General features: G+C 40.6%; 1 protein-coding gene across 2 annotated transcripts in view; it reads right to left on the bottom strand.

The window, feature by feature from the left end:
- Positions 1 to 19,262, bottom strand: part of CCDC192 (coiled-coil domain containing 192) — a gene marked incomplete at both ends in the record, with an annotated part of 188,888 nt that overhangs the window by 142,229 nt on the left and 27,397 nt on the right. For both annotated transcript variants that reach the window (XM_080919879.1, XM_080919880.1), the window contains one exon: positions 17,763 to 17,870. In XM_080919879.1, the coding sequence (XP_080776005.1) occupies positions 17,763 to 17,870 (108 nt within the window). The remainder of the gene's footprint in view (positions 1 to 17,762; positions 17,871 to 19,262) is intronic.

The raw sequence follows: 19,262 nt of genomic DNA, 5'->3' as shown, positions 1-19,262 counted from the left end.
GACAAGGATGAGGAATCTGTGGCTGTCACTAGGCGTGGCGGTTGCCACAGTGTATGCCTCATATGGAGAAAGGCCGCATTAGCCTGGCCTTGCAGTGAGTAGACACAGAACAACTTGCCTGACTCTGCTGGCACTGACCACTGGGAACCCTCCTCTTCCTCATGCCTACATCTAAGAAAAGAACTAGGGGGTTTCTTCAGCGAAGTATCACCAATTTCTCGAGGTTGTTGTATTTTAGAGGTTTAAAGCAAACTGGCTTTAACATTATTTGTTGGCGTATCTCACCGGGAAGTGGGGACACTCCTGAAGTCTGTCTGAATCCTACGTTAGATTTTCAGAGATTGCTCACTCTCCTGCCATTTGTTTCCTGCCACTCCTTTCTTTTCCTGCTCATCTGTCTCTTTCACCCCTCCCCCTTTCCTTCCTCATACACATACATATTGTTATGGACAAAAGTCCCCAGTTCTAGGCAGTTGAGGCAACCTTCAATTACACCTCTCTTTTAGTCTGCCTTCTGCCTTCCTGTGCTCTACTGGTTCTTACTGTGTCAAGTGTCTACCATTCTCTCTTCAGCAAATGCAGTGCATCCTTTCTGGCCACTGTATTCAACCTCACAGTATAAAATATTGCACATCTGAGGACTCCATGCCCCTTTCAACAATCTTCTCTTTCTACCTCCAGGACATTTTCTGGATTTCTCCTGTAGCTTTGGCTGGACTCTGTCTAGTCTTTCAATCTTCTGACTGTAGAAATCAAAGGGCTCATTCTTGCTCTTTGCTTGGTGCACCGGCATGTAGAGACCTCTATGTAATCTCCTTGACAATTGTGGTTTAAATGCTGTATGTTAATGACTCTCGATGTTTATATAATCAGCTGCTTGATTATCACTCATACAAATACACACATATTGAGAAATTTTCTTAATGTGTTATTTGATCATATACTAGACATGATAGAATCACTGAGCTCAAAGTGGATCTACTTTCAATCTATGTCTTTCCCCCTCTCAGTAAATGTAATTGAAGCCATGGAGCAATTTAAGACTGGACATTCATCCAGCCATTCAATGCAATTGTTAAAATCACCCTATTAAGTAACATCAAATTACAGGTTCATTTATTGCTTCTTGTCTGTGCTCCTAGATTTTCTGCTTGACAACCTACACATAGATTTTCAGTAAGTAATTGTGTAAACTAGATTTTCACAAAACCGCTCAAAACCCAAATCTAACCAAGTTTTGCAGAGCTTAGGTTGTAAAGGAAAAAACTTTGAAAACAAAGGCTACCCATGTTGTAAGAGCTTTACATGCTGGTCTAGACTATTACTACAGATTATGCAACTCTGAAGCAATAAGAGATGAAATAGAGATATGTGGGGCGGTGGACCAAGAGAGGAAGCCTGGTAAGGTCAGGCTGAAGGCTAGATGTCCCAGAGACCCTGAAGAGATAGTAAAAGCTTCACCAGCTTCTAACACCAGGCCCCTGTCACATAGCCACAGCCCTCCCACCCCCACCCCATAGATTTATAGCCATCAGTCACTTAAGGGCAATGCCCCAAGCACTTCCAATTGTAGATGAGGCATCCCTAACATCTCAGACCAAGAAAAAGAGATGTGACCACAGGTCAAGTAGGCTCAAAACAGATTTCTCAATGCTAATAAGGTACCGAGAGATTCAGAGGGCATGCCAATATGCTTCCCTTTTCAGACATTCCACCCTGCAAAAAGTATTTAATCTCAGGCCCAGCCTGAGAAGTGGGGTTTGGTTTTATGCATCTATTTTCTGCCCTGACAATAAACAGTTTGGAACCATGGTCAGGCTCTTTTCACCAAGGTCTGCCATGGGGAGCCATGAGGAAGGTCTTTATCTACAAAGCTGCAGCCTAATATCCAATGGAAGGCCACTCTGTGTTCCCAGCTACAACTACCACCAAGCCTGGCACCATCTAGCCAAGGACAATAACCCCCGTGGGACCAGCCGGAGGTCTCCCCTACCCCTGCAGCCTGTGCCCCCTCCCACTCTGTTCTCTGCTTTTCTGAGACTCTAAGTGGTGTCTGGATGCCCAAGAGCCCGAGAGCCTCATGGACTGGAGCAGTGTCTCAGTGTTTCCCTTCAGCCCAGTACCCGCCCAGCAATGGAGTGGGATAAGGCCAGTCAAACTCCCCAAGGCAGGCCAACAACACTACAAGATATAGCAATAATTCTTATCTCACCTGTGGACAGGAGGAAGCCTGGTACCTGAAGATCTAGTTTGACTCACTGATGTCATCTCATTTCAAACTTACCTTTAAAGAAACAACAAATTCCCCATCCTATCTTGAGTCTTAGACCATTGGAAACAGATGTTTGGATTCATTAATGATTTGCCTTTAACAAGTTTTTTTTTCCCAAGAACTTCAGTGTTTATGTACAACTAAAACAGTATTTCAGGACACAATTGAGAGCAGAGTTATTCCTGCGCAAGGGTGCAGAGCCCAACTCTTCAAACAAACAAACAATAATTCTTAAAGACCTTCAGCTGAAAAATGACCAAGCCCTACCTTGTAAAACAGTTATTTTGATAGATTATGCCTTGTACTCAGAGACTCCATTTTAGAGACAGCATTTAATTTCATTTAGAAAATAGAAGCTCTTTACCTTGGTGGACATACAGACAGCTCTATTTGTCTGGCATCGCCCACAAAGCACCTAATGATACATAATGTAGTCTTAAAAGTAGGAGGATACAGTCCTATGAAGTTATCAAAGAAATTGTGGACTGTAGGAGCATATGAACACGTTACAATTCTATCAGGAAAGTCAGGCCAGCTAGAGGGTCAGGCACAGTAGATTGAGGAAAGGGTATGACATTCCCACTGGACCTCATAAAGAAGAGGAACCAAGGTGGCACCCAACTGACTGATCTCTGATCACCCCATGAAAACTGTGAGCTCTGCTTAGACTCTGCCACTGACATGGCTTATTTCAATCACTATCTATCCATCTAACTACACATGAATCTGTCTGGACTTGCCATTCACTTATCGGCTTAATCAATCATCTGTACCTGGACCTTTCCTTTAACTCTACAGTTTCCTCCATACCATGCCTGTGCAGCTCTTACCTGACTCTGTAACCCAGGTCTTTGGTAGCATAGCAAACTTCCAGACTGGGCTTGCCATCCTGTTCCTGAAGAGACTATCTGCATATCTGTGCCCTTCTGCCTTTCCTTCTGGGAAGATTACTGAACTCTGCTGTATAGCCCTTTAAATCCTTTGCAAGTGTCCTATAACATAGATAGATGATAGTTGGATAAATAAATATATAGATAAATAGGTAGATAAATAGATAGATAGATAGATAGATAGATAGATTGATTGATAGATGATAGACAGGTGATAGGTGATATATTAATAGATGATAGGTAGGAGATAGACACATATATAGAAAGATAATAGTAGATGATAGAAGATATGTGATAGATAACATATTAGATAGACAGATGGACAGACAGACAGATATAGAGAGGTAGAAAATTAGAAAATAAAGTTCTTGTGTTGCTATGTAATATGTGATCTAAGAGTTGATATTAGCAATTAAGATTAGAATAAATATCCTGGATTTGTCTTGTCCAGGGATATCAAGGAAATTAGAAGTCTTTGGCATATTGCTATCAATGAAACCTCCATACCAAACAAGCATATGCATGTTCCTGATGTATGTATGTATGCATGTATGTATGTATGTGTGTATGTATGTATGCATGTATGTATGTATGTATGTATGCATGCATGCATGTATGTATGTATGTATGTATGTATGTATGTATGTATGTATGTATATAGCTCCCTCAGGACATCCACCAGTCTATTAATTCTTCTGATAGTCTTAAAAAACTTTAAGACATTAGAGAAGAAAATCTGGTCATGACTGAAAATTTTCTTGTCCACAAGACTAGACTCCATAAATGAACTGATTGCAGATTCATTGTAGAGACCAAGAGCTCATTGATAAGACATAGAAAGTCTCTAAGATGGATACACTCTCAAAGTAACTTCATGGAGCATAATGCAGGCACTCTTTAACAACGAGCCTCAGGAGCTGCCATCCTGATCTTCATATTGGGAAACATGTATCTTGAGATCTTTGATTGCCTTTGCCCTCAAGACAAGGGGTAGTCCATGCTCTAAGTCCTTATTTATCAGTTTGAAGGATTTAAAGGGGAGGATTTTTCAGAAAAGCCCCTTGAGAGTAAGAAATGCAGAGTGGCTCTCTTTGAATGAGGAAGACAACTGTCCTGGATGAGTGTTAAAGCAGGGAGTGGCTGTTTCCACTGATATGACTTATAGTTCAACTCCCTTGTACTTCAGAGTCTGTAGAAACCGGAAAGAAAAGAGAACAATCAAGATGGAGACTTAGTACTAACCATGGTAAATGGGGTGGGGAAGTCTTAGGATGACACATCCCTTTTGTTACCAAGAGAAGCTAGGTGTGGTACATGCTTACCAGGAGACAAAGCAGTGAAAAGAGTCTGTGGGAATTATTTCCTTGTTATTGGATACCAGACACAAAAAACTGAAGCAACAGGAAGATATCCCAAGGTGGATGACATAGGACACAGACAATATGGAGCACTCAGAAGTCCTAGAACCTCAAATGAAAGTCCAAATCTATTCTATATTTCTCCCTTAGCATGACCAGACAAGGATTTTCTTTTCTTTTTTAAATGTTGTGTTGTTTGTACTCTCAGGAATTGTCATCACTGACACCTGAGCACTATAATCGGAAGTCAGTTATTCTCAACAAGGCGCCCTGACTCTTCAGGAGTGCGCCAGACTAAGGCTCACTCTGTAGGGGTCATTTTCCTTGAGCACTGTCTTACACCACCATTGAAACCAAGACCCTGGCAGCCACCTTACGCTAAGTCAGCAGCTCTCTGACCTCTGCTTGCCTTATACAACTCTGAAAAGGGCACAGTTCATCTCTGAATTGAAAAGGTTCCTAACTGTATCAACAATGCAGTATCAACTAAGGGCATGTCTGAGTGGGCCAGGGTTGTAAAAATTTGCTTAAGAAGCTGAAGACAGGCAGTGGGAGAAGAGAATTTTCTAATGGGGGAGGACAAAACAGCCTCTGGGAAACTTAGATGCACAATATCCTGTGGGAAGGAGAGCGGCTTGGAAAAGCACAGACTCCCGGCGTGGGCGGATCTTCTGGGTGCATGCTCTAAGCTCCATGAACAGGGACATTTTCATATCATTGATTCTTTTTTTAAAATAAATATTTGTTTATTATATATAGTTGTCTTCAGACACACCAGAAGAGGCATTGAATCTCATTATAGATGGTTGTGAGCCACCATGTGGTTGCTGGGATTTGAACTCAGGACCTCTGGAAGAGCAATCAGAGCTTTTAATCACTGAGACATCTCTCTAGCTCCTCATTGATTCTTTTTTCCTAGTTGAGGGGGATGTTTCTTGTCCCATGACTTACAATCAGTAGCCTGTGTTGATCAACAATGGAGGGCATTCAATCCCTGCTTTTCATGTCTTACTTAGCATTATTTGGTGTATCAATAAAACCTACTTTAATTTTCCTTGCATTTTATATAAAGTAATTTCAATCATGGGTCATGATCCCAAACAAAACATGTTTTGTTTAATGTTCCTAAATCATAGGTTACACAAAACCAGCAGCTTTTCAACAGCCCCCCCCCCACTGCTATGAGATAGTTCTCCATAATTGACAGGGAAGGTACACAATATGGCTCCCTAAACAAGACCTTAACGAAGAATGGTAAGGTAACCTGAAAATGGAAAGACTCACGGACCTCAGCCCTAGACACAGAACTACAGGCAAGTAGAGGAGATGAAAAAGAATTAATTCCCTCCAATGATGATCTTCTTAACTGGTTATCTCACATATACATACAAGCTACAAAAATAGACTCATCAGGTTGTATTTATATGGTGTGTGTGTGAGTGTGTAGCAAGAATAATCAAAGATAATGAGGTCATAAATTTGTGAGGGAATGAGGGGTTTATCTGGGAGAGATTGAGGAAAGGGTCATGGATGGGTTATAAGAACAAAAGCAAAGGGTAGAAAATTTGTGTGCTTATATTTTAACTTAAAATCAATTTAATTTTAGAAATATTTTTAATATTCTAAGTAAATATCGAGGCTCAGAAGGAGCTTTTTTTATATTGGGTTTTCTCTACCAGTGTTTGCTCTATTTAGTGTGAAAACAGTTTTTTAAAAAAACACTTCCACTGGTTGATTTTAAAATAATAATACCACATATGCTAACACAATAACATATTTTAATTAAAACCAGCTTTTACAGACAAGCATGCTGGTGGCCACCTTTATTACCCTTATTTCTCAGAGGAGGTGGCTCACTACAGATTCTAGACCAACCTGGTCTACATAGTTGAGTTTCCAGTCAGCCAGGCCCATGGGATGAGTTCCTCATTCAGAAACAGTAAAATAAAACAAAATGAAAATCAGCATCATCACCACCACCAACGGCAACAAAACAATGTTAAAAGAATGGCATTCTTTTTCGTTTTCCAAATCATAATATCTTTCTTTGTAGGGGGACAGCCAGATTCTCAGACTTATTTCTTTGTTCAAAGTGTTGTGTAGACACAGGACAATCATATCTTCTCATGAGAAGATGGTAGTATAACATTAAAAATGCAATAACTTATTGATAGTGTAAGGCAAACAGCTCTACATTTAAAGATAGCTACCCTCAGGATCCTTGGAAGCTCATTTATTAAACCATCCCCAGACAGCTCTTTGGCATTATTGTATCCACTTGAGTAACTTCAAGGGACTGACATTTGTATAGCTCCAGATGTAAATACTGAATTGTCCCAAGGTTGGTAAACAGGATCTTGATACCCAAAACACATAGTCACCCAACGTTTTCTTCCTGAAACTCTCAAGACTGAAAATGAGTATAAGAAAAACAAAACAAACAAAAGCAAAAATCTCTTTCTAAGATTGGTTTAAGGCTACCATGCAATGTCAAAGGCTGAAATCTCTAAGATCTTCATAAGCCAAGTCACAAACCTTGATAAACAGCACATAGCATGAGTAGTAATCAGCTTCCATGGAGCCTTTCTTGGGAAACACTGAATATTTTCATGCAAAGGTTCACATATAAGACAGTGAACCTCAGATCACAGCCATCTGCATCTAGAAGACAAGTCTTGAATCCAAATTTTACTTCATTAATCACAAGAACTGCTGGTATTTTTTGGTCTCTGCTTTCTTCCCTTTTTCACTGTCCTAGATCCTCACCATTTTAAAACTAGACTTGTACAAGACTCTATACGTTGACCTGTCCTCACGAGCCTCAGCTTTGTCTCTGAAACACAAATGTGAATTTGCCACCACACCTCACACCTTTCCTTGATCCGCATTACCTGCATGTGAACACCAACTCTTCTGTTGTGACTGAAAGAAACGCCAGGCTTGACAGATGCCAAAGCTCCCGTTCTCCTTATGGAGGAAGTAGTGGATGAAACACCTGGAAAGGTTTCTTGAGGGTTTCTGAATCAGGATCAAGGATAAGAAAAGATCATAGGAACAGAACAGGGAACTTCCCAACAGGGCCAAAGGGAAAGAGTGTGTTAACATTTGATTCTGAAGAACATTCTCTCTTTTTTTTTCTTTAAGAGAATAAATCCGTGGTACATTGAAGGTACTATAAATCATGTAATTCTGTAATTCAAGAAGTTGGTCTTGCAGAGGACCCAGGTTTGGTTATCAGCAACCACATGGTGGCTTACAACCATCTATAACTCTAGTCCTAGGAGATCTGGTCCTTTTCTGATTTCTGTGGATACAAGGCACACATGTAGTAGTACACTTACATACATGTATGCAAAAATATTCATACACATGAAAAACAAAAACCATAGGAAATGAAATGGAAATGCTAAGAATGGTTTTCAGGAAGGATTAGAAAATAAACAAGCATGAGATTAATTAATGTGCACTAAGTTGACATCAAAAGCAGAGGTGTGCTATGATTGTGTTTTAAGCTGAGGAGAATGTCAGGTGTTGACAGGTTTTATGTCAGGTGCATTATAGCTGATTCACTAAGCAAGGACCAAATAGGTATGTCGGGAGTTTCTGCTACACAGGGTGGCCTGGAAGGAATGTTAACAGTGGAAACAGGAAAAAAAATGGATCCAGTCCTTTCTTCTCTCCTTGTACAAACCTCAAGTGCAAGTGGATTAAAGACCTCCACATAATAACAGGCACACTGAAACTATAAAAAGAGAAAGTGGGGGAAAAGCTTAGAACACATATGCACAGGGGAAATTTTCCTGAACAGAACACAAATGGCCTATGCTCTAAGATCAAGATTGATAAATGGGACCACATGAAATTACAAAGTTTCTGTAAAGCTAAGGACACTGTCAAGAAAACAAAATGGCAGCCAACAGACTGGAAAAAAATCTTTACCAACTCCATATCTGATAGAGGTCTAATATCCAATATATGCAAAGAAGTTAGACTCCAGAGAATCAAACAATCCTATTAAAAAGTGGCATACAGTGCTAAACAAAGAACTCTCAACTGAGAAATACTGAATGGCTGAGAAGCACCTAAAGAAATGTTCAACATCTCTAGTCATCAGGGAAATGCAAATCAAAACAACCCTGAGATTCCACCTCACACTAACCAGAATGGCCAAGATCAAAAACTCAGATGACAGCAGATGCTGGTGAGGATGAGGATAAAGAGGAACATCCATCCACTGTTAATGGGGTTGTAAGCTCGTACAACCACTCTGGAAATCAGTCTGGCGATTCCTCAGAAAATTGGACACAGTACTACTTGAAGATCCAGCTATTCCACTTCTGTTCATACACCCCAAAGATGGTCCAACATATAATAAGGACACATGTGCTACCATATTCATAGCAGTCTTATTTATAATACCTGGAAGCTGGAAAGAACACAGATGTTCTTCAACAGAAGAATGGATATAGAAAATGTTGGTACATTTACACAATGGAGTATAATACTCAGCAATTAGAAACACAATTTTATAAAATTCCTAGGCAAATGGATGGAACTAGAGATTATCATTCTGTGTGAGGTAACCCAGTCACAAAAGAACACACACTGGATACTAGCCCCAGAAAGCTTTGAATACCCAAGAAACAACTCACAGACCGTTTGAAACTCAAAAAGTAAAAGGCCAAAATGTGGAAGCCTCAGTCCTTCTTAGGAAAAAAAATAAAAAGAAAAAAAATGTTTATTCATCACATATTATTATGTAAAAAATTTTGTGAGCTATAATAATATTTTATAAAACAAATAAATTAAAAAGTATTTTTAAAAAATGAATCCAAACAACATGGAAGGCATAACTCAGAATAACATGAGCCAGCTGTCTCCCAGGTTTAATACAGCCTTCTGTTCTCACTGTTCAACTGCCAGTGGCTAAGATAACCCACAAGAGACATGAACAAGATTGGGACCATTAACTTTCCCTCTGAGGGAGGGGCTCTTCTTTCATTGTACAGTCTAACAACCTTCCTTCTACCAGATGTTACCCTTCATTCCATTACTGGATTGTTGGGTATAAATTGAACAATATAAGAGCAAAAATTCAGGTCCTAGAGGATAGGAGATTTTTATTGGCAGCTTATGGGTATATCCACCTGTAAGTTGGCTGTGTTTCTGTAGGTAACCCCTCACTCAGTGGTTTACAAGGAACTCTTGGGTGGAATCGTTTGAGTCATATGTTGGTGTTTGAGATAAGGTGTTGGCTCGCTTTCCTGAGGATAGGGTTATCCCTAGTACTTGTAAGATGTGGAAGCAGAAATGACTAAAGAAACACAGATTTCTCATTTTATCCATGAGGTGTCAAGTAAGAATTCCCATTACCTAGGGAATATGGAACAAGACTAGGTTTATGGTAAAAAGCTGATGTGTTGGAGAGGTAGCACTTGAGTTGACTCTTGCCAACCTTGAGGAAACTCTTTAACAGGTGTCATGTTTAGGGGCAGGAAGAAACTCCAGGACAACGAAAGGCTTGGCTTTCTCAGCAGTGTGTTTGTACCCTGAGCCAAGTCACCAAGGGAGAATAGAGGCAGGCAGACAAGAGGCCTCTGAGGCCACTGAGGGACCTCCATGAATAAAACGGCATACAGCTGCATAGGAATGTTTGGGTAACTGCATGAGTTATTATATGGAAATACTTAGGAGAATGCTAGCTCGCGGGTTCAATAAATATTTTTCCCGAAAGAAGCAATAAGTGAATGCAACCATAGGCTGAGGTTTAATCCTGACACCTAACAGATTTATCTTCTGGGAGCTCAGACTCCCAGAGGCTTCTGTTGCAGGAGACTGTTAAGGGATGGGGTCTGGTGACAAGGGGTTGGGGACTGAGTTCTACATCTTCTGAAAGAATAGAAATAATGCCTGCTTCACACAAGAGGCTTGGGTCCTCCAGAATTGGAGAGTTTCTGCCAGAATGTTATTACAAACCACACAGGCATTTGCTCTGAATCCTTCCCGTGAAAACCCCACTCACCACTGTCCTGAGTTTTTGCCGTTGTGATATGATCCACCATGAGTCTGTTTCCATGGTTAAAAAGTTGTTAATACCATACTTCAGATCATCTGAAACTATTGACTAAATAAACTTCCTTTCCTCATATAAAAGCAGGTATGTTATTACAGCAGAAAAAGAATTAGCTTGTATTTTACTTGCAAATGCTATGAGAAATGAATTTACCTTTGCAGAAGAAACATTATAAAGAAAACAGAGTCCATGCAAAAGGTCTCTGCTCTTATCAACAAAGCCAGGACTCCTAGGGGACAAGGACTTTTGCTTTTCCCTGTATAGGATAATCACATTAATTAGCACCGAGTCAGCTATTTAAAACTGACCTCAGTTTGATCTTGACATTTACAAGCAAAAGGAAGTCTTCAGTTATGTAACAGGCTAGCAGTCCACTCAGCCAGCCTGTAACAACAACAGAAGCCAATCTGTTCTTGTGCCTGATTCCATTCAAAGCAAAAAAAAAAAAAAAAAAAAAAAAAAAAAAAAAATCTCCTCAGGGACTTGAAATTTTGCCCATACATTGTCCAATTTATACCCAACAACCCAGTCACAGAGTGAAGATTAACATCTGCTTGAAAAGGAGGGGGCTAGGTCTTATAATTAAAGAGGCTCTAAAGTCAATCAAGACTTTGATTAACCCAGACTCACGAATGAGACTCCATAAAATGAGATGTTCTAGTGGCAAAGAAACTCATTGCAAAGCAAACTGACTCTGCGTGTTTTGTTGTATTAGATCAGAAAACAGAAACTCATTCATAAAATCTCTGGCTTTCACACTGGCACACAGAGCATGGTTTATGAGCATTTCCAGAATGAATTTCTCAAATACACTTGCACCGGGGGACCTGTTGCTGCATCTGAACAGTAACGATGACCTAGGACTATTTTATTTGGCTGCAATCTCAGCATACATCAAAATATTTTTAGTCATTCAATACACATCTCAGTGTCTAAAACTTTGCTAGACATCGACGTTCTTCTATAACTGAAGAAAATGCACAACACTAAGGTCTAAGAGAGAAAAATAATGGGAAGATACATAAAGTCTTTGATTCAAAATGCTTAATTACTTCTTTGTTATTAAGATCAGTCATGGCATGCTAATCTTTCTCTTTCTTTCTTGTCTGAACTAAATAACAGTGCACATACAAATGCTGGAGAATCAAGGTTACATATTAGCCAAGTTGATGAAACTCCCAAGAAAAGGTAAACTGCAGGATCCTCCCTATTCTTCTACTGTCATCTATTCCCTTCCACCCACCCACTGCCACCTGAGCTCCGTTTCATTGTTTATTGCACACTCCTGCCAAAGGAGTCCTGAAAAAAATGTCCCGTCTGCTTTGGTAACTTAATGTTGAAGACAAAAACCTGAGGTCCTGATGAGAATCTGAGGAAACTGGGCTGTAGGTCTCATTGTTTAGTTTCTTACACAAGAATAGTACACACACACACACACACACACAGATAGAGGGAGAGAGAGAGAGAGAGAGAGAGAGAGAGAGAGAGAGAGAGAGAGAGAGACTGACAGAAAGTTAGGGAAAGATAAAGACAGGGAGAAATAGAAACAGAGACATACATAAACACACAGAAAACATGCAGAGACAGACACACAGTAAGAATAAGAAGGGGCTAAAAAAATCTTCATTTTCTCAAGGGCAAGAGCCCACTGGCTAATGTCAGTAGGAAGGCTTCTCAGGCAGGACCACCCCAGGCTTTCTTTGAGGGGAGAGGAGCTGAGGGAGGGACCAAATTGCCAAGAGCACTGGAAGCCCTGTGCATCAGCACCGGAGCCCCTCCCACATGGATGTCTTCTCTGAGTGAGAGAAATTGCCGGTCTGTCCAGTGCTGTGCCCCCTTTCTTCAGCACAGTGCTCAGTAAATATCTATGAAATGGAGCGCCAAGCAGAACAACACAGAAGGCCCAACATAAGCAACATGCAAAGCTAGCTAACTAAAGTTGTCATGGTCTCCGTTTCCCAAGCCATTCGTGCCCACATTGGGATTTTGCAGAGTCAGTTTTCACACCAGGCCAACAAGCTGGGTATCCTAGAGTTCAGTGTGTAACACTGTCTGCTAACCTGAGCTCTGTGTTTTGCTGACTTTGCCTCTGAACACTGGAGTCAGGGTTCCCAGGACAATACCTCGGTCTGCTTATGTCCCCTATGTCTGTTCTGTGCTTAAAAGTTTTCCTGTGACTAATGTATCTTTGAGGTACATTGCTATTATGTTTAGAATGAAACAGCAAACCAAATTTCATTTGTCTCAGTCTGAGATACCGTAGCATATCCCAAACATGTCTCTTCTGCGTGAAGCGCCCAAGAGCATAAATATCTTTCCAGGAACAATTTGATAACCGGGACTTCCGAAGAGCTGTGCCTGCTGAAGGTCACACGGGTGGAAGCTCAAGTATCAGCATTTAGTGTTCAGGGACCAACCAATACATCCCAGACAATTAATGGTTTTGTCAAAGGTGTCAAGATGATTCAGTGGTGAAAGAATTCTCTCCTTAGCAGGTGTTGCCGGGAATGCTGCATGTTTTATTCAGAAGAGCATGAAGTTCACCAGGACAAAGCTCTGTGTGCACCAGTGTGGTCAGTGAAGTAGATTAAGAGGCAAAGATTGCTTTTTCTACTAAATATCCATTCTCCCTTTCTTAATGAAAAGAACTTGTGCTGGTAACAGCTAAAAGCTAAAACAATTATTGTGCGTACAACTAATTACTTGTATTTCTCAACTTTGATGCAAATGCAAGGGTCGGTGGTGTAGGAGGCTAACAGAAGTCTCCAGAAAGAACATTCCTGTCATGTGCTAACCACTTCGGCCTGGCCCATAGACAGACAGTGCAGCTGCAAATTCCTTGGTCTTTGAAGACAGATAACACATTTTCGGATGCAAAAGAGACCAAGCCTACCACCACACTTACTTTATGTGAGGAAAAGTCAACTTCCACCTTCTTCTGGGTTGTCTATTTAGTGCTCTCAAACCGAATCCTACGTGACCCTGTTACTCCACACAGCTGTGGAGTGCCAGATAACTGGGAAGAAAACCCTCTTTTGGTCAGGGTGAGCAACTGTGCTGAAACTAGATGGGGTCTTGATAGAAAGGTAAATTATTAAGCCCTACACCAGATCTAGTAAATCAGAAACTTGGAGGAAGGGCCTGCCAACCTATCTACTCAACCAGCCCTTGAGGGTAGAAACCCCAGTTAAGGAATCAAGATAAATTCTTCCTGTTCTCTGTTGCAGGGTAGAAAAAAAACTTCTCTGTGGCATTGGTTTATGCTTACATATTCTTAAAAGCTGTGAGAGTTGTCTTCAGAGCCAGGGCTTTATCACCAAGTTGTAGAGACCAGTAGCCTTGGCATAGCCTCTGATAATTGGGGGAGGGGCTGCTGTGGGCTCATAAGACCCCATTGGCCAACAACTCACAAGTCCTGGTGCACATATGAACTCACAGACACTGTGACAGCATCACAGGACCTGAAGAGATTTTAACAATGCAGGGTCCCAGTGCTAAGAGTGGATAGAGGATCCCACAGGATGCTATAAGATCCCACCACTAACTAATAAGCTATCTGCAGTTGATGCCTGCTGGAAAGGGGAAAATCGGTTCCCTTCAATGGGGCATCACTGGGTATCTAAACTATATACCTTACAGGCCCCACAGCCCGAGGTGGCCAGCAGAACACTCACTTCACCACGATATTTGGGAAGGGCATTGGGGGCTGGGGTTGTTTTGCTTTGTTTTTCTTTGATAATTTTTGTCTTAATTTTTTTTCTTTTGATTTCAGGTTCTTATTATTGTTTTGTTAGAGAAGAAGAGAGAACATAAAGTTAGGTGTGGAACTGGGAGAAGGGAATCTGGGAGTAGTTGGAGGAGGGAGAAACATGATCAAATATACTGCATGAAAACCTTGATGAAAAACATTTTAAAAGATCTGTGAGAGTCAGTTAAACATATTTGAGTTCCAATGCCAGAGTCACCATTTCCTGACTGTATGGCGTTGGGGAAATGAGGGTGTTTTTAAGTTTTGTTGCCCTCACTAGTAAGTGGAGATTATAACAGAGCCTCTTACAGGACTACTGTGTCGGTCAAGTAAAATAGCTGCAAGGCTAATCTCTGCACTTGGCATTCTTGAGGTACTCACAAGAGGAACTTAACTCCTTAGGCCAGCAAGCTGGCTCAGGTGGTGAAGGTGCTTCTAGCCAAGCTGATCAGCTGAGAACCATCCTTGGGATCGATGTAGTGGGTGCAGAGAAACAACATCTGAAAAATGCCCTCTGAACAACAACAACAACAGTAACAACAACAACCACAACAACACACTAATCAAATAAATATGCTTATTAGAAACAAAAGAAAGATGCTGCATTTGTTCACTGAAGGGCATTTACAGTACATCACAGATGGCTTGTCATATTCTTGCATGTAGAAAGTAAAATGCTTTTCTTTGTATATAGCATACATGTCAGATAAACTACAGGGTGGCAGTGTGTGAATGGCCTGTTCCTAGCTTTACTTGGAGCCTATGGAACGTTCATGTCATCAGTCAAAGGAAAAATGATGTCTGCCTGGAACAGAAAGTCTTACTGAGTGTAGAAAGAAAAACATACTGTTTTACACCCAAACTGAGAAATGAAAGTACCATGCTTTTGTTTTCACCAGTTTCTGTCATTTTTTATTTTGTCTACTTATAATCCTTTCTTTATGGAAGCTATGTCAGGCTCTTTCTGTGTCTTGGCTATGCCTCTACTGGACAGAAACAATAGAAGGGTTGGGCATCCACCTGGCTTCCTGTGGGCTAATCCTTGCATAGAATCATGGGATTTCTTTCACAGCCAGTGTGCATTACACTCTTAACTACTATAACTAACTATCCATTTTGCAATATATAGTACCCAAAAGTCATGCAAACACTATTTCTGATTTTCACTAGACATTACTAGATTCGACTAACTGCAGTCCTTTTCTACTCAAAGACAATGTTAAAACATAAAGCAAAAGCATCAGGGTTGAACACTTTGAGGGCTGTGTTTGTATTCAATTGATCTGTTTAAACAGCAGTAGCAGAGGTAGCCACGTGTAATAAAATGCCCAAATTAATTAAAACTGTAATATTGTAAATCTTTGTAATTTGTTTTATACATCATTCTTTCTGTTCCTCACACTGTTGACAGCTTCTAGCTAAATTCTCTTGGTCATACAAGTCTGAAATGTTAAGAACTGTGTAAGGACAGTAAGTCAGACTCCAAAAGCCAATATTACCATGCGGCTTACCTGTTATATTAGTACCCCCATCCCCTCTCTATCTGTCCACTGATTCTCCTCTCTATGAACTACCTTCCTTCCCCAAGCAGGTCACTAGCCTTTTATTGTGGCAGGTACAAAAAATTTGGATGAAATCCATTTCCATTTTAGATACTTAATTTCCTAAATGCTAAAAAAAACTACAGTTAATTGCTTGCTGTTATAACAAGAAATTCTTCCAGTTAGAAATGCAAGTATCAGAAGTTACTAGTGTTGAGCAAAAAAATATTTTATGAAAAACAAATGTTATAAATAAATTTGATCTCACTTATTTTAATAACAATCAGAGCTGAGATTATTGAGACACTCTTTTAATCCCAGGACTCGGGAGATTGAGGCAGGAGGATTGCCATGAATTTGAGGTCAGCATTGAATATCTAGTGACTTTGAAACCAAATTGGGCTATCCAACAACCTGTCTCAGATATTAGGGGGAGAAAATTGGTAACAAAAAGCTTTTGATTATAAAATAAATAGACATCTCAGTGTAGGGGGTCTCTCTCTTATGCATTCAAAACTGCTTTGAAACCCTGGTCTTCCTTGGAGAGTAGTTTGAAACAGTCTCCTGCCAATCATACTTTTCTATATAATTTATGGTTTTCTTATCGTTTGAGGTTTATTTTAGGTAAACGACAAGGCATAGATCTGCGATAGTCATTTTCCCAAGGGAGCACCACAGTTTCATTGATCGACGAAAGTCCTGAGAAAACCACGGCGTCGATTGCATTTAATGGTTACACAGTAAGTGGCCCCCAGACATACAGTTTTCTTATAGAATGAAAAGAACATGAAGGCTCCTTCGTGGATTCCTCTGCATGTCAATTAAAGCCCTCCTCTTAACACACAAGCCTTTTCTTCCAAGTCCTTCAAGCATTCCTTTACGACTCGTGTGTATGTGCCTATGCTATTCTAAAAGCCTCATGACATAGCTTCTTAGTAACTCTATCCCCAGTCTATCAATTGACAAGAAATTAATACAGATTTCTGTCATATGGGGCCTCCTGTCCTTTGCCCTTTATGCATTGTCCTTAAGGGTGTCCTTTGGTGACCTTCTGCCATACAGGGTGACCCAGCTCTGGGAAGATTTCTACTCTGAGTTCCCAACAAAAAACAGTACTTTGATTTTGGTTGCGGTTTGGTTTTGTTAGTTTTTTGTTGCTGTTGTTTATTTCAAAATAGAGGATTATTAGGAAATGGTATAACCCACACCCACTGTGCCTAAAATCAAGGCCTAGTCATGAACAGAGAACACCCGATGTGTAATGTCCAGGGCATTCACATAGGCCAAACCCTGCTTATGACCTGCTTTGCTCAATGCTAGAAAACCCAAAAGGAAGCCATTATCTGAAGGCCTGTCTGCAGTGTTAACTTCCCTGAAACAACTTAAAAAGAATCTGCGTGGTTCTGATGGGTTTTCATTTACCTCCGAGTTTATTTGTTCATAACACAAATACACATTGCTTTTTCAGGGAACCCACATGCTTACAGAAGGCCCACTGGACTCCATAGGAGCTGGTAGTAAATGAAAACCAAATAAAAAACGAATGTGAAACACAAAGTTTTAAAGGCTGAATTGTTCTCTGGACATTAAAAGAAGTGTTGACTAAAATGAAGGTGTGTGTGTGTGTGTGTGTGTGTGTTCATGTGTGTATGTTTGTTGTGTTCATGAGTGTATGCTTATGTGAGTGTTCATGTGTATGTGCCTGTGAGTGTTCATGTGTATCCGTGTATATGTGTATGTGTTCCTGTGTATGTGTGTATGTGTGTGTGTTCGTGTGCATGTGTGTGTGTATATACTAGTGCTGTGGCAATGGGTCTGAGGCTAAAGCACTTACACTTGCTGTCTGGCAGCTCAACAGTGGTCTCCATGATAGGTACTACCTGTTCCAACAGAGCTCTAGCCTTTTCCTCTGCTTCCTTCAGGCAAGTCTCCAAGTGTTCCAGCTGTTCCAAAGTAAATACTGTCTGTCCACTGTCTGGTGAGTTTCCCTTCAAAACAAAAATCAAGGTGTTTTTGTTGTTTTCTGTTTGTTTCTTTGATTTTCGGTAGGAAGAGTTTCCTGAGCACTTTTTGAACAACTTTATGAACTGAGGCTAAGTTTAGTTCATAGACTCACATCAAGCTTCTTTTATTACTATAAAAAAACTAGAGTTTTATGAGTAAAATTTAATCTAAAAGAAAGGCAAAAGATATGGGACAAGGAACGACGTCAACATGAGAATAAAATGGCCCATCTTAGAATCTGGTTAAATTGCAACTTTTGTTCTTTAAGAGGTTATGATCAGAGTTTCCCATCCTGATGGGAGGGGTCACCTGTACGTGTTCAACCTTCATCCATCAGGAAGATCATTTGGATTCAGAGATACACCCACCCTTTGATCTTTACCTGTCTGTTCTGAGCGACATGAGCAAAGACAGCCATGGTTAAGAATGACATCTCTCTTCCCATAGCCTAGCTAGTAAGACTTAATCCAGCAGATATAAACGGCTCAAAATTATTCTAAAGTTACTTTCTCCAAGCAACGAGATGAATAGAGAATCGAGCAAGAATAAGTTACAGACTGGACACTGAACCCCCAGAATGCCCTAACTATTCTTCCACTAATGTGGTAACCACAACTCACAGATCAATTGGAAACTGACAGCGGAAAGGCTCCAATGAGAGCAGGCATTATGATCTCCCTGGGCATCTGTTGTTTTCTTGCTGATGCTCCTGCTAGACAAATGTTTCTGATCAACCCTACAAAGAGAAAATTGTGGTCCTATATACTCTAACAGCTTTGTTTTCTCCTCTGGTTTATGAGAAACCATAACCATGTGCATTTCCTGGTAATACTATAGTGCCATCTGGTGGTAAATTGAACTGGCCATTTAAAACAAAACCTTCATTCTGATTGTCTGTTTGCAGAATTCTGGGCCTCCACCATAGGATAAAGGGCCTAGTGAAATCAATGGACCACCATAGGATAAAGGGCAGACAGAGGTTTCTAAGACACAGCAGATTTGGTTTCTAGACCAAAGTCTGTCCTGTATCACTGCTTAGCTCCCTCCAAAGTTTGCCTGTAGGGAATGAACATCTTAGGCCTAAAGAAGTGCTGGTGCAGGCAATGTGGAGCCAAAAGTCCTCCTTACACCAGAGTGTAAGGAGCAGAGTCACAACTGATCAAAATACAGAACCCCCTGACTGTGAGGTGCCCAGCTCCACCTGATGCATTTTACACGAAAACCCCTATACCCAAATCTCAGGAAAACATCATGGAAGAGGAGCAGAAAAACTGTAAGAGCCAGAGGACTGAGACTGTGTTTTCTTGAAATGACAGAGGAGCTGTATCAAAATCGCAACCAAATGGATGTGTAAGGAAAACCTAAAAAATGACACC

The sequence above is a fragment of the Micromys minutus genome (genome assembly GCF_963924665.1).
Source record: "Micromys minutus genome assembly, chromosome: 8".
NCBI classification, from domain to species: Eukaryota; Metazoa; Chordata; class Mammalia; order Rodentia; family Muridae; genus Micromys; species Micromys minutus.
The sequence above is the reverse complement of the archived record's forward strand: the minus strand, read 5'-3'. Positions and strand labels throughout refer to the sequence as shown.